The sequence below is a fragment of the Dermacentor silvarum genome, chromosome 6 (genome assembly GCF_013339745.2).
Source record: "Dermacentor silvarum isolate Dsil-2018 chromosome 6, BIME_Dsil_1.4, whole genome shotgun sequence".
Taxonomy (NCBI): Eukaryota; Metazoa; Arthropoda; class Arachnida; order Ixodida; family Ixodidae; genus Dermacentor; species Dermacentor silvarum.
Genome location: NC_051159.1, coordinates 149,012,966 through 149,028,812, shown reverse-complemented (window position 1 = coordinate 149,028,812; position 15,847 = coordinate 149,012,966). Strand labels below are relative to the sequence as shown.

At 45.1% G+C, this 15,847-nt stretch overlaps 1 protein-coding gene across 1 annotated transcript in view; it reads left to right on the top strand.

Annotated features, from left to right (window-relative positions):
* Nucleotides 1–15,847, top strand: part of LOC119456208 (methanethiol oxidase) — a 162,729-nt gene that overhangs the window by 119,518 nt on the left and 27,364 nt on the right. The window contains exons 6-7 of the mRNA XM_037717837.2: nucleotides 6,840–7,021; nucleotides 15,516–15,600. Coding sequence (XP_037573765.1) covers nucleotides 6,840–7,021; nucleotides 15,516–15,600 — 267 coding nt within the window. The remainder of the gene's footprint in view (nucleotides 1–6,839; nucleotides 7,022–15,515; nucleotides 15,601–15,847) is intronic.

Below are 15,847 nucleotides of genomic sequence, written 5' to 3'. Positions count from 1 at the left end.
CGCCCGTGTATCGTGCATTGGGTGAACGTTAAAGAACCCGGGTAGCCAAAATTATCCCGGAGTCCCCGCTACGGCGGGCCTCATAATCAGGTTGTGGTTTCGGCCATTAAAACCCAAGAATTTATTTTCACCTATTTACTGTGACAGGACACCGCTCTCTTCGTGACGCCTTATCGGCTTATCGCCGGTTCTACGTTATCGGCTTACAAGATGTTCGAGAAGTCGTTCTCGTTTCCTATAAAATCCATAGCAACACTCCGCTTCTTATCACAAGCAAACGACAATCGCAGTCGGAGCCATCAACTCGCATTTGCCGTTTCACTGTCACATGTTGCGCTTGTTATACTTCGTTGAATGATACAGAGGTGCTTCTCAGACACAGAGACCTGGTTACTATAGATACATTGAGCTTCCTACTAACAATACGAGAGGGAAATCAGGCCGTAGTGTCTGCACGTTCTTCTGGTTGTACCCCGCTGCATTCAGCACGGCAATGATGGGTTTTGCTTGCATGTGTCTAAACTTCGCCTTTCGGCCTTCGAAGAGCGTTCTGGTTTCTTACCGTAGCCTTATCGCTCATCGCTAATCCGTTGTATAGCCGCATTCATCCTCTGAATTTGACCATCTCATCGTCTTTAGAGTATTACAAATAAAAGAAAACTGTCAACTATAGAAAGAAATAAGTACCCGTAGTGATTGTTAGCGTCAATGCAATACAAGTGTAAATGAAATATAAATAGTCACGAACAAATTCAAAGAGGGTCTGGTTTGTGAACAATAAATTTATTGCATTTGACTCACCAGTGGTCCTAAGTAATGAACTCCAATGACATTCATTTACTTGAAGTATATAGATAGAAATCAAGAATTGAATTTATCCGCCAATTAATTAGCATAGAAACTATCCCTCGATCTTGATCTGCATGTAGTGCCTCTCCTCGACAGCATACGCATTGCAGTCGGCGCTATCGGCCATTCCAATCAAGAATTAAATGCGATGCAGGGCATTTCACCAGTGTTATTTCGTGGCAAGCATACAAGCTTTTTCTGACAGAAAGTAAGGTGCGCGTATGCTGAAAACAATTAACTGAGCAGCGGCATGTGAGCTGTACGCGCAGAGAGAGACGGAAGAAAGGGCAAAGTCAGGGAGGTTAACCAGAGGGAAAGATCTGGTTGCTGGGGAGAGAGGGGAAGGGGAGGTAAAGTGACAGGAAAGTAGAGAGAGAGAGGAAGAAAGGGAGCACAGATAAACAATCACAGTTGGTCACCTTCACCGCGTACTATTACCGCACAGCGCAGTAGCACTTGTAACACTATAAGCATCAGTTCAGGCTACAGCCACTTGTCCAAAAATATTGTCCTTAAATACTGCAACAGTACCGTCGGCGCCCTCCGCTGCGATGGCTTGTGATGTCAGCATTCTAAAATGGTTTCGTCTGTTATAGGTCTTTGGTCTAAGCGCGCTATCGCGATTGCGAGCGATCGTCTCTGTAAATTGTAGCGAGGACAGTCACAGAGAAGGTGTTGAACAGTCTCCTCACTACCACAGTCATCACACGAGGCGTCGTGCGCCCATCCGATTAGGAAAGCAAGAGACTTCGTAAAGGCCACCCCTAGCCATATTAGACAAAGCAAGGTAGCCTCGCGTCGGCCTGCAGAGTCCAGCTGGGATACGAAGGCGAAGAGATGAGCCTAGGTGGTGCAGCCGGTTTCCTTGAAAACTTCGGGTGTTCCATATGGAGAACGTGATATCTGGTTTGAGCATTCGAAGTTCTCTAGCGGAATATGTCCTTGCTAACAGCATAGACTCCACTTTGTCGCTTTGAAGAGCCGACCGAGCAGCGTTATCGGTGTTACCTACGGAGCCGCGGTGACTTGAAAGCCGCTGAAATGTCACGTGGTGTCTTTTCTCACTCAAGGTATGGATTAGTTCTCTAATCTCGAATACTAGTTGTTCGTGTGATCCGCGCCGCAGAGCTGATAGCAAAGACTGCAGTGCCGCCTTCGAGTCACAGAATATTGACCATCTTCGAGGTTGTTGTTGGCTGACGAGATGAAGTGCAGCGCGAAGAGCTGCAAGTTCCGCAGCCGTCGATGTCGTTGGGTGACACGCCTTGAAACTGATGGCGGTGGCTATCGCTGGAAAAACCGCGGCTCCAAAGGAACACTGAAGAGTTGCTCATCCATCAGTATAAATATGTCCCAGGTCGGCGTATATATCTCTCGTGCAAAAGGAGTAGAGATAGCCTGCAGTGCACGCGAGCACTTATAGAATATGCCCTATTCGCATCGTGTTGGGAGCCACTGAATGCGTCAGTTGTTCAGTACTACTTCACGTCACCTCTGGAGATATGCTGGTTGCATACTTTTGTCAGCGTAGCCAGTGCTGTGCGTAACTACCTGGTTGGCGTCTGCCCTATTCGCAGGCAAAGCTACGGCGGACTGAAGGAACAGCCGAACCGGCCAAAAGAAAGAACAGAGCGCCGACTTCCAACTGGTGCCAGTCAGTGCTCTGTTCCTTCTTTTGACTGGCTAGGCTCTTTCTTCATTTTCTTGTTGCGCTGTGCCACTTTGAGAATACAATACCAACTCGCCCAGTCCTCAACACTAGTGGCCTACGGCGGACCCAAGAAAGTACTCCCGTAGAAATGGCCATAAATCATGGCCCGAATCGCATATACTAAACTGGTCGGGATTGCGCCATATGCGGCTTGCTATTTCAGTTAAAAAAATAGTGTGACTTCCTCCATACAAAAGCCAACAACACACGCCCTCCTATAGTGTTTTGGCTGATTATAAAAGCTTGGTGAAAGTTTTCTCGGACACCCTGTATAATTAGAAGTAGGCGTCACAGCGCTGCAAACTCTGCGTCATGCGGCTCAACAGGGAGCTCGCTAATGGCTTAGTTCGCTACTGGAATTATATGGTGTAAGAGAACTTCGTTCTAGTCTAGCTGGCACCTAGCTAGTAAATAGGTATTGAAGAACGCGAAACTGCTCTCGTATACTCGGAACTCGCGGCATCACGACAGCACCTGTGTCCTGCAGTGACTGAATTGAAGTTTGAGGTTTCGTAATCAAACCACGATTTGGTTATGAGGTACGCAGTAATGGGGGACTCCGGATTAACTTTGACCACTAGGGGATCTTTAACGGGCACCCAATGCACGGGACACATGGTTTTTTGCATTTCGCCTACATCGAAATGCGGCCGCGCGGCTGGGATTTGATCCCGCGACTTCGTGCTTAGCAGCGCAACTACATAGATACTAAGCTACCGCGGTGGGTCACAGTGACTGCTGATTCACACTATCGAATATTTCTTTAGTAGTATGTATTCACTGTGAAGTCGCTGACGGCGCTATTTTAAGACAACTCGTCTTTGCCGTATGGATATAGTACCAGACATAAGACTCAGCAGATATTCACGAAAAAGTGCCAACGCTAAAGCTGTTCGTAAAAGCGGATGCCAGCCGATGGTGATGTTGTTGGGCCTATACTGTGAAACCCTGTAATTTCGCGATAGGTTGCGCATTTGTGACCTCGGGCATACTCGCCGCTACTAAACTTCGCTGTTTCGGCCTTAGTGCCCTATGCGGCTCACTTCTGCAACCCTTAGACCTGCACTTTACGGCATGTTGGAATCCGAAACGAAGGCCAAATTCATGCATTGGTACGCTGACACAACCGCGATGCAAATTGCATAGGGCGAAACATCACAAAGGGCTTGTAACGGCCTCAGTGATGAAGCCACTGCACATGGCCTGGCTCATCGAAGTATGTTGGATGGATGGATGGACAAACGTTTATTGAATGTGTTAATCCCTCTCTGCGAGACCGGAGCTTGTCCGTACATCGTTTGAGAGTACGGACATAGCGCTAGCTTGGGCAGTCAAGTAAATCGAATGCTCGACGTCTTGTGGGGGGCACCTGGCAGAACTAGCCGCCAAAATAGTCTCTTTTTAAGCGAAGCTTTATAGGTTCACAAGTGTCGGCGGTGGTGGTGGTGTCACGCTGAAAAGTGGGCCGATCCTGGTGGTAGTGCAGAAAGGGTCCAAGCTCAATGGCACATACCAGGGGCAAAAAGAAAGAGAGAAACAGAGAAAAAGAGAGAGACAGAAAGAAAGAGAGAGGAAGAAAGAGAAAGAAAGAGAGAGAAGAAGAGAGAGAGAGAAAAGGAAAGAAAGAAAATCACCACGAAGGTCAGATACACACACGACAAGCTTCGCTTGCCCCCATTTTCTTGACAGGGGAAGGGCTGGTGATTTTTTTATCTAGTTTTGAGCGTAGTCTGCATACTTATTCCTTCGAAATGTTGCGTGCCCTTCAATTTAGATGCATTTTCCAATTCCGAAATTTGTGTAAATTAAGAAGAAGCTTTAGCTCGGAGCCGACGTCGAATTCCCTATTGAAAGACACGTAAAAGGCAGAAATGCTTTTATGAGACAACCGCTTGACCGATTTGAATGATATGTATTGCATTTGAGATATAAAGTTTTATTCTAGTGACTGTAGGAAACAGAATGTTTATTTGTTACCTGGAGTGTTTAAAAAAATACCGAAAATTTTTACAAGGGTTTTACAAAAGTCTAATAACAAACTAATTGTATATTTCAGAGGAATGTGTAATAGATCAAATTAGTGCACTTTAGATGTCTTATCAGGTGCTGTTTACAGAATTGTGGTATCGTACTCATTGCTGAGTTGTAAACATGATAGCTTCGTTTTCTTCCTTTTTTTTGTAACTAAGACATACCTTCCCCCTCTTTCCTAATGTCGTTACGTCTTACTGTTGTGTGTCGAAGTGACTGCGACCCGGCAATTTATGGGTGCATTGACCCATTCTAAGTATGCTTTCAATCATTTACCTTGACATCATATCGCAAGGGACCCGCCGTGGTTGCTCAGTGGCTATGGTGTTGGGCTGCTGAGCACGAGGTCGCGGGATCGAATCCCGGCCACGGCGGCCGCATTTCGATGGGGGCGAAATGCGTAAACACCCGTGTACTTAGATTTAGGTGCACGTTAAAGAACCCCAGGTGGTCGAAATTTCCGGAGTCCCCCACTACGGCGTGCCTCATAATCAGAACTGGTTTTGGCACGTAAAACCCCATAATTTTAATCATATCGCATGGGTGCTTTACACGTAAGTGCAGGGCCTACGGCGACTGAGTTCTTTTCAAGAAATCAGTCACCAACCGGCTGCTGGTGCATTTTGTTAGCGATTTCACTTATGCCTCACAGCCGTGAAGTGTTGCTGAAGAAATAGTTTCAAGAAAAGAAAGAAGAAGAAAGCGCGCAGTCCGCGTTGCGCTCCACACGACATGGAGCACCATATAAAAATGTATGCATCTGTGATGACTTTAAAACTTTTCTTTCAGCTAGCCCTCCTCTGAAAAGGCTGCAAAACGCTACGCGCGACAAAGTTTTTTGTGGAAAGGAGTCGCTGGCAAAAGTGCCACTCTTTCAGCAATCTTTCAGCACGTGCAGCAGGCGCCCTCTTTGCGCGAAAGTGCAACTTCTTACGCAACTCTTTCTCATAACGCTACAAGGAATACTGACTGCCCCGTTGTCAAAACTGCAGACAACTTTTATTTTTTTTGCAAGTTTAGTATGAGGGAGAGAGAGAAGCGTAAATGAAAGGCATGGATGTTAACCACGACTGAGCCCAATTGGCTATACCCTGCACTGTGGGAAAAGGAAGGAAAAGGCTAAGAGAAGAAGAGAAAGTCCATTGTCGATGTAGCCGACGTAATGAGAATTCTCGGCGCTGTATCACAGACATTCGCTCAGTATGACATCACAATCTTATGTGCGTCCTGCGTGAAAAAAAAAAAAAAATGGTTTTCGACGCTGAACCTATAAAGCACTCAAAAAGGGTGCCTCAAGGTTTTTTTTTTTTTTTTTTTTTTTTTTTTTTTTTTTTGAAAGTTAGCCTCAAGGTTTTTTTTTTTTTGTGGCTGACAGCAATGTTACAGCAGATTCTTTTGTTTCGCTGTCGGTGAGCGATATTTCCACATCTTCAGTGCTCGCCAGGTTATCACTTTTACCTCCAGCAAAGGCTGCTTTCTCAGACGTGGCTAAGTTGTGAAGTTACCCTCGGATCGCACAGGGAGGGAACGCAAGAATTGCGTCACTCGATATATGAGAGAAAATTTCGAAACCAGTATTTGACATGCATACGATGTATGGATGCAAGGTGTGGGTGAGCATGCATAAGAAGGGCTTTTCGCTTCTGTGCCCTGTGCGCGTCTTTTGCAAAAGCGCCTGCTTCGGGACTCAGCCGAATCGTGATTCTTTTAGGGGTTATTTCGCAAGAGATAAACTTCGACTTCTTGCTTCAAGTTTTTATTGTCATCGAAATTTACCTGAGACTGTACAGTGTGAATCACACTTGTCTAGAGTGGTCCGTCGGTTGATTTTGTCGTCATCTTTTGGGAGAAAGAGAAAAACCGGACGACGCAGTAAATAAGACTACGCTTGATCATGACGCATGTTCGGTCCATGCGCTATAGAATAAACAGGTCTGAAAACCTGCAGCTACTGCCAGGTAGCTGTTACGGACGCTCGCGCAGTTCGCAGTAAGTCACTCTAGCACTCTAGACAAATGTGATTCACACTGTACAAAGCTTTGTTGAGTTTAGCCATCATTCACTGAAACACTTGCATTAAGTGCTTGTATATTTAATCTATAGACCTCATCTTTCCGCTTAAACGTTTGTTCGAGTGGAACGCAAATACCTTGGATTGGCATTTGTGAGGGGATTTAGCAGTTCGTTAAAAAATTAGTTCGTTTTCAAGGATGTTCGGTCAACTTGCATTTCGTTTGTGGTCCCCCAGGTCTCTACGGCAGCAGCCTGGTGGTGTGGGACTGGACTTACCGCCGTAAACTGCAGACCATCGACCTCGGTCCCGAAGGCGCCATGCCGCTAGAAGTACGGTTCCTCCACAACCCAGATGCCTCGGAAGGTTACGTTGGCTGCGCCTTAGGGGGCACCGTGTTCCGATTCTTTAAAACAGAGGTGAGTACAACTCGTTTATGCTGTGCAGACGTTCGGGCACCGCGCAGAGCGTGCAGTAACCGCCGAGGTGTTTTTATTTATTACGTGGAGAAAGTAACTAAAGTCCGCGCACTTTCCGATTGTCGCCTAAGGAAAGGAACATAGGCCAAGAGCGTAGGATAGGATGCATGGAGGCTGCTAACTAAACCTTTGCATTAGCTTCGCAAAGACAGGAATTGCTCTGGTTGTGGAAAGGTCGGGCCGAATTTCCAAAGCTTTTCGTTTATATAAGGTGTTCCTTGCCATTGGCCTTCGCTAATAATATGTCCAACTTCACGACCGGTTTGCAGCTGCTCTTACGAATCGTTCATAGCGTAAGAAGCTTTTTGTGAATGAATGCTGTAACACTTCTTAATTTTTCAGTGTTCTACATGACGACCCGGCGTTATGTTCCATTAAAGAAATGTATGTTGATGCAACAATTTTCACTGTTTAATTCACGGAGTCGTGCCGCTAAATGTAACGTCTCCACCGTTGTGACAGAATATTCCCTTTTGGAAATAACGATTGTTACTTGAAGCACGTGTAGATTGGCGTCGTTAAAGAAGTTATGCTGCGGCGGGAGGACGCCCTCAGTTGAAAGCGAGAGTGCCGAATTAATGCCTTTTAGGGATTCCTTTAAGTATGATTGCGCGCAAAAGCTGACCTTGCCGAAAGAAGTGTAACGTAAATGGCTCTTCAAAAGTTTGGACGCTTTTCCTTCGCAGCAGCTCGTATTCTTCGAAAGGAATAGACTTCATTCGCATCAGCGCTCCTCAAAAACATCAATGACAACATCAGGGGACCGAATTGCTCAGCGTGCGCCGGTTTAGCTCAACTCAGCGTCCGTTGAATCGCGCTGGATCAGTTCGACATCGTAATTGTTGGTGCTTTCGTGTGCATTTATTTTACGTCATCAGATCTGCACCAAACGAACTGTGCAGAAGCAGTCGCCGCCTGCCTCAAGAAGGCACAATTTACAAAACGTGAAGTCAAATGAAATGTTTCTAATAGACTATCGCCAGCAGGTATATCTATTTTGTGTAGCATAAAATCCGAAGTATTACACAGGGGGTTACTTTGACCATACGAATACACTATGATGTTAAAAGAATGCCATCGTCATGCGCTACAATACAAGCTTTATACAAATATGAAAACCGCCAGCCGCATAATGTGGCTTAAGAATACGATTAAATGGTTGTGATCTTGCATAGTTGAGAGAGAGAGAAAGAAACGTTTATTGTTGAAACAGTGTCCCGAGCGAGGCCCGGTATCACCCTGAGGTGGGAAGGTTCCTTAGTCCAGGAGCCCTCTGGCTTCGACTGCCCTCTTGGCCCTGGCGACGAGTGGTTGACTTGTCGTTGGTCTTGCAGGTCCCCGAGGGCGAGCTTGGACTCCCACGTTTCGACTACGTGGTCTTCGTTTGCTTGTAGTGCTCGGTTGGCGTCCATTTCCGGCTGCATTTCGCTGTCTTCATGCCACGGGCATTCCACGAGCAAGTGTGCCAGGGTGTCGGGAACGTTGCCAGAAGTTTCCCTAATAATGATGATCCCATTCACCAAATGTACGCTAGACAAGTTAATTAAAGAAACGTTTTTTAAAGAATAATTTTTCTGACTTTCTAAGCAGCATATAATTAATGAAGAAGTGTAGCAAGGAGGCAAGATTACGCCGCTGTGGCGATTGCGGTTGATAAACTTATGTAAAGAAAGGCTAACAGAGTGTTGAAATCATTTCTATAAGCATGTACCAAAGACAGCGTCTGATGTTACGGAGCACTTAAGCCGTCTTGAGGGCATGGCGTCAGGATGGATTCGTTTCTCCAAATCTGCCTCCGACCCACGCCCTTCCGCTACCACCGCAAGCTCTGACACGTCAGGCGTATCCACTTGGAATGAATTTCCAGAATGACACCAGTTTGGAGATATGCACCATCAAACTCGCCGTAAAAATGCACTGTTATTAAACTTACGTTTTTACCAATATGTTGGTTTATTCATTGAAGCACAAAAGTAACTGGAACGCCCACGTATTTCGTTCCACACTTTGGAAAATAATATATCGAAACTGGTGTCATCCTGGAAATTCCTTTCAAGTGGATGCGACTTGCAAACTCACCGGCTACAATTCGTAAACGTGTTTGGATTTCTCGTGCAACTAATGTCCGCCTCTTCGAATTACTGAGCTCAATGATAAGAATTATGCTACCTGCCACAGGCGATTTTTAAAAATTCCGTAAAACTTAAAGATGAACACCCGATATATATATATATATATATATATATATATATATATATATATATATATATATATATATATATATAAAGTCCTTACAGGCCTCGTGAGAGGCATTGGGTAAGGGAGTATCACAATAAAAAAGAAAACAGCATACATAATGCGTGCATAACCTACATATGCGCGATTAATTGACATAACAATAATGGATACTCATGGTTTCCTGCCTACGTTAGATGATAACTGTAACACAAAAATAATCGTAGACGTGACGTGTTTATTAGAGTATAAAACAAAAAGTACAGTTCACATAAGAATAGGCAATTCAATGTTGTATACACAAGAATACAAAAATAGCAACAAAAAAAGTAACAATGGACCCATAAATGAAAGGATTGCATCAGTATTGCATAACAACATATTGGACTGGTGACGTTCTAATTAGAGAAAAAAAGATACATTTCGCACGAGAATAAACTGTTCGATGTCGTACATAGCAATACAAGAAAAAGAGCAGTGATCCCATAAACGAGAAAGCTAACAGAAGGCATATCATGAGGAGACATAAGAAAAAGGCCACACGCATTTTTGTCGAGATTACGCAGTGGAATGTGAGATGATGAGCTGGCGAAAGTTGTCAAGATTTTTTTCGGAGACGATGGAATCAGGAAGAGCATTCCATAATCGAATGGCACGGCGAAGCGCCGACCAATTGAATGCGTGAGGGTTTCCGTATATGCGAATGAAGCTGAGGTGATTATATATCCTGCGTGATGTCCATGGTGCAAATTCAAGCCGGAAGGAAGATTTCCTAACCGCATGAACGTAGTTATGAACAGTGTTGTACACTTTACTCTAAAACAGGAACGAAAGCTCGTTCCTCATTTCTTCCCAATGTGGAAACGAGTTCCCGTTACAAGTTCCTTTAATACGAAAGGAACGCGTACCGGTTACACTTCAAACACTGGAACTTGTCGTTACATTAACGTTACATTTGCGATTATTTATTTAAAATATAGTGTCGGATAATCCTGAGGGGAAATAAAATGAGCAATTTAAAACTCACATTGAACTACCCATGTTATACGAATTCAAACATCGCCGGCAACAGATTATCTGGAAATAAAAATAATCCAAAGAAACGCTCCTATAAGATTTTTTTTTCAGGGAGCACCAGACATACTCCAGAGATGTCTAACTGCAACTTTGGTGCTCGTCTATTACAAGTGCAAAACATGTCACTTTTCACTTAGGTCTTCAAATGCGCAGTCAGGATACTGCGCTTGAGATGTGCAAATGGAAAGTTGCTCACATACACCAATATAATTGAATTTCTTTGCCAAAGAAACCACATCGAAAGAAACAGTACATAGGCGTTTAATGAATGCTAATTCAATATTCTAATATGAGTGGGAAAAAGAAATGTCCAGAATACACATTCGCAACTTAGTTCAGTCCCTTGTTTGAACTCAGCAAGAGTTGCATCTCGATGTTGGTGCCTGACAGACGAACTCGTTTTTCACGCGAAGCTTGCATTCCCTCACAAGTGTTGGCGGTGGTGGTGGTGTCGCGCTAAAACCCTATCGAAAACGTGTCGAAAACTTGCGTCTCGTTCGCTTGGCATATACCAAAATTCGCATGGAAGGGTACGGATGTATGACTAACATGACTGATACGTCACGACATCAATAACATGACATGCTCGTCAGATACGTCACAATTAACGATAATAAAATCATGCGTGACACATACCCGCATTGGATATGCGCGTATGAGCCAGGGACACGAAGGAAACGAAGGAAGGAAGCAAGAAAAGAACGGAAAGAAGGAAAGAAAGAAAGGAAAGAAGGAAGGAAGGAAGAGAGAACGAAAGAAAGAAATCACGTGTGACTCATACGGGGGCCGCACATTTGAGCTCCGCTCCCAGACTAGAGCAGGTGCGGGGAAAGCTGCGCCGGTGCCGGTTCACGTGACGCGCTCTACCAATCAGGGTCGTTTGGTGCGTCACGGGGAGGGAAAGGAAAGGGGCTTGGCGCGCGCTCCGCCGTGCTTCCCTCGCCTCAGATCAGTTTTGGCGTCCGGATGGGAAGGCCCGCGCGTGGTGCGTTCCGCCGAGGAACAGGCTGCGTTTGAGCGACGGCGCCGCGAACTCGCTTGCGAAAGGGCTCGTCGTCGACGGGCCGATTTTAGCGTGAGGGCTTCCGAAGCCCAGGCGAAACGTCAGCGGAGAGCCGCTGACCGTGAGTTTAGGGCAAAAGAAGCGGAACGCCTGCGACAGCATTGTCTGGCCACAAGCTTCGCTTACCTCCATTTTCTCGACAGGGGAAGGGCTGGTGATTTTTAGTTAGCACTTCGTTAGCGATGTTGAAGAGCCGTTCCACCGAAGTGCTTGAGGGTACTGCCGTGATGTACTTGAGAAAACGTTGGTTCAATCCCTCGAAGTTCTTCACCTGCGACAGCGGGTACTCAACTGGTACCAGCAAGTACCGCGACATCTCATCCTGTGCCTCGGCTGGAAGGGTTCGGTGCCCGTGAGGACTGGAAACTTTCCATCCGCTGCGAAGTCCCTCGAGTGGTGCTGCGTTGCTGACGTCATGGTTCCTTTGCAGCAGGCCGGCATGCCGGCTTAGAGGAAAGGAACTACAGGAGAGAGCGTCACGTGGCAATCTTGAAGCCTAGCAATAAAGACATTCAACCAACAAAGATCTCACAAAAAAATGCCCCACAGTCACGAGACAGGCAAGCGGTAGTTCTTTGCGACTCACGTGGTCGCCCATCCGCCCTGCGTGACGTGCTGCGTAGGCGCGTGCGTCTGTTAAGTGCCGTGGAACGTTTACAGAAGGAACGCCGTTCCCTCTGCCGTTCCTTCATAAACGTAACGAGTTACCGTTACAGTTTCCACCGATCCTTAATGGAACGGTGACGTGACTCCGTTCTTCCCAAAAGGAACTAGTTCCAGGAACGCCGTTCCGTACAACACTGCTTATGAAGCAGAGATAAGACAGCGAAGTCACGACGAAAACTGAGGTTTGGAAGTGAAATATCCAGTTTTATTTTCGAAATACTTGAATTGTATGTATAGTTATGAGAGATAAACCTTGCGGTCCTATTTTGGACAGATTCCAATAAGCTGGTTAGGATCTTATGATAGGATGACCAGATTGGAGAGCCTAATTTGAACAGCGGGCAAACAACCGTCTGGTGGCCTAGCTTGTGGATGGTCGAGGGTGATTTGCGCAGGGTTCGACGAAAGTACCCCAGTGACTTTGAAGCATTAGCACATATGGTAGTAATGTGATCGCTCCAGGAAAGGTTTTCCATGAAATAAATTCCGAAGTACTTGTATGAAGTGGCTGGGGAAACCGGGTTGTTATTTATGTGATAAGAGAAAGTAGAGACAGAGTGTTTGCGAGTAAACGAGATGAATTTACATTTAGACAAATTTAGGTTCATTAACCAAGTGTTGCACCCATCAAAAATAAGCTGAAGATCGTTTTGAAGAAGGTGATGGTCATGCGGGCTGGATATATATATATATATATATATATATATATATATATATATATATATATATATATATATATATACAGGGTGTTTCAGCGAACACTTTCAAAATTTATTTAAGGTTGCCTGTGGCAGATAGCCCAATTCTAGTTAATGAGCTGGTCTACTCGAAAAGGCGGACATTACTTGCACAAAAAATTGAAGTGCATAATCGACTAATTAACAAAAATTCATTAATGATATTTTAACTAATTACCTGATGGCCCATATTGCAATTTACAAATTGTAGCCATGGAGTTCGCAAGGCGGATCCACTTAGAATTAATTCTCAAGGTGAGACCTGTTTCGAGATATTAATTCCCGAACTTTGCGGAGAAATGCATTGGCGTTCCAGTTAATTTTGTGATTCAATGCAAAAAGCGACGTTTTGTTAAGAACCTAACTGGAACGCCAATGTATTTCTCCGCAAAGTTCGGGAATTAATATCTCGAAACTGGTGTGATCCCGAGAATTCATTTTAAGTGGATCCGCCTTGCGAACTCTACGGCTACAATTTGTAAATTGCAATATGGGCCATCAGGTAACTACTTTAAAACTTAATTAGTGAATGTCTGTTAATTGTGCGATTATGCATTTCAATTTCTTGTGCAAGAAATGTCCGCCTCTTCGAGTAGACCAGCTCATTAACTAGAATTGGGCTATCTGCCGCAGGCAACCTTTAAGAATTTTTGAAAGTGTTCGCTGAAACACCCTGTATATATATATATATATATATATATATATATATATATATATATATATACAATCACATCATAAGAGGTGGCTCAGTTATGTTAAGGCGTTGCGCTGCTGAGCACGAGGTAGCGGGATCAATTCCCTGCCGCGGCCACCGCATTTCAATGGAGGCGAAATGCATATACGCCCGTGTGCTTGCGTTGTAGTGCACGGTAACGAACCCCGGGTAGTCAAAATTAATCCGGTTCCCTCCACTACGGCGTGCCTCTTAATCAGAACTGGTTTTAGCACGTAAAACCCCAGAAAGAAGCCAACCAACAAGGAAGGAAAATAAGAAGTGAAAGGTAGAGAGGTAACCAGGTTAAGTGTCCGGTCGGCTACTCTGCACAGGGGGATGGGGTAGGGCAAAAAAGATTAGAGGACAAGAGAAGATCAAAAAGAAAAGAAAAAGAAACGCATCAGTCCGCATATTCTATAGTTTTTCACTAAGTCCTGTTTATTTTAAAAAGCGTAATAGCGCTTTTAAAGGAGTTCGTTCCGACGTAGACTGGGTCCAGGGGCAAAAAATTCTGGCTTCCGTAAGGGGACGGCTGTCTATCCTGTCGAGCGTGGGGCTGAGTTCTTTCCTTTGTGCACTAAAACGACGACAATCACACAGAACATGTGCACCCGCTAGTTTCACAATCTGGACTTGTGGCCATTCTGATAAGGTACCAACAAACAACGACACCAAGGACAACATAGGGGAAATTACATGTACTTACTAAGTGAATTAAAGAAATTGTAAATTAACGGAAATGAAAATGGATGAAAAGGGAACTTGCAGCAGGTGGAGAACGATCCCGTGTCTTCGCTTTACGCGTGTAATGCTCTTACCAGTTGAGCTACCGCGGCGCCGTTTTCCCATCCACTTTCTGGGGTAAGATCTATTTTTCCGGAGTAAGATGCCTTTTCATTCATTTTCATTTCCATTAATTTAGCATTTCTTTAATTCACTTAATAAGTACAAGTAATTTCTCTTATGCTGTCCTTGGTGTCGTCGTTTGTTGGCTTCTTATGATGTGATTAAGAAAAATCGGGCCCCTCGGTTCCCTTTCTTCGCGTGCACACACACACACACACACACACACACACACACACACACACACACACACACACACACACACACACACACACACACACACACACACACACACACACACACACACACACACACACACACACACACACACACACACACACACACACACACACACACACACACACACACACACACACACACACACACCACACACACACACACACACACACACACACACACACCACACACACACACACACACACACACACACACACCACACACACACACACACACACACACACACACACACACACACACACACACACACACACACACACATATATATATATATATATATATATATATATATATACAAAAAAAAACGCCCGTGTACTTAGATTTTGGTGCACGCTACAGTGTTTGAAATTATTCGTTAGACCGTCTCCTTTACGGGTAGTGTTACTTGCGGCATGTGTGTCAATGTTGCTTTGGGCGAAATCAATCAAATTACCGATTGTCGTTATGCTCAAGCCGTTGTGGCAGAGTAGCTGTGACATTGTGATGCTAAGCCCGAGGTCGCGCGTTCGATTCCTGCAGCAGCGGTGGACCGCATTCCATTGTGGCGGAATGCAGAAAACGCTCGTATTCCGTGATCTGAGAGAACGAGAAAGGACACCAGAGTGGTGAAAATCGACCCGGAGTCCTCCGTTTCTACGATCCTCGTAAACCGCTATGCAGCTTCGGGATGCTAAAGCTCACAATTCAATTCAATTTAATTTAATTGATTGGCGTTCTCTGCGACCAGAACTACTTAGCAGTACAAAGTTATCGCTTCTTGTTCGGTAAGAGCTTGAACTTACGTCGCTGAGCTCCTTTTCCCTGCAGTTTCTGACGTTATCAGTTTCCACCAAATCGCAGGCGAAGGACGGGAGCTGGGCTGCCGAGAAAGTGATCTCGGTTCCCGCCAAAAAAGTGAAAGGCTGGGCCATGGACGTGATGCCAGGTATGCAGAAGTTTATTTCTCCTTCTTTCGCCTGTCGTTGTATAGACTTTTGTTTTGCTTCCAATATTTGCCAGAAAGGTCTGCAACTATGTGCAAACCTGCCGTGGTTGCTTAGTGGCTATGGTGTTGGGCTGTTAAGCACGAGGTCGCGGAATGAAATCCCGGCCACGGCGGCCGCATTTCGATGGGGGCGAAATGCGAAAACACCCGTGTACTTGAATTTAGGAAGGAGGAATAGACGGAAATT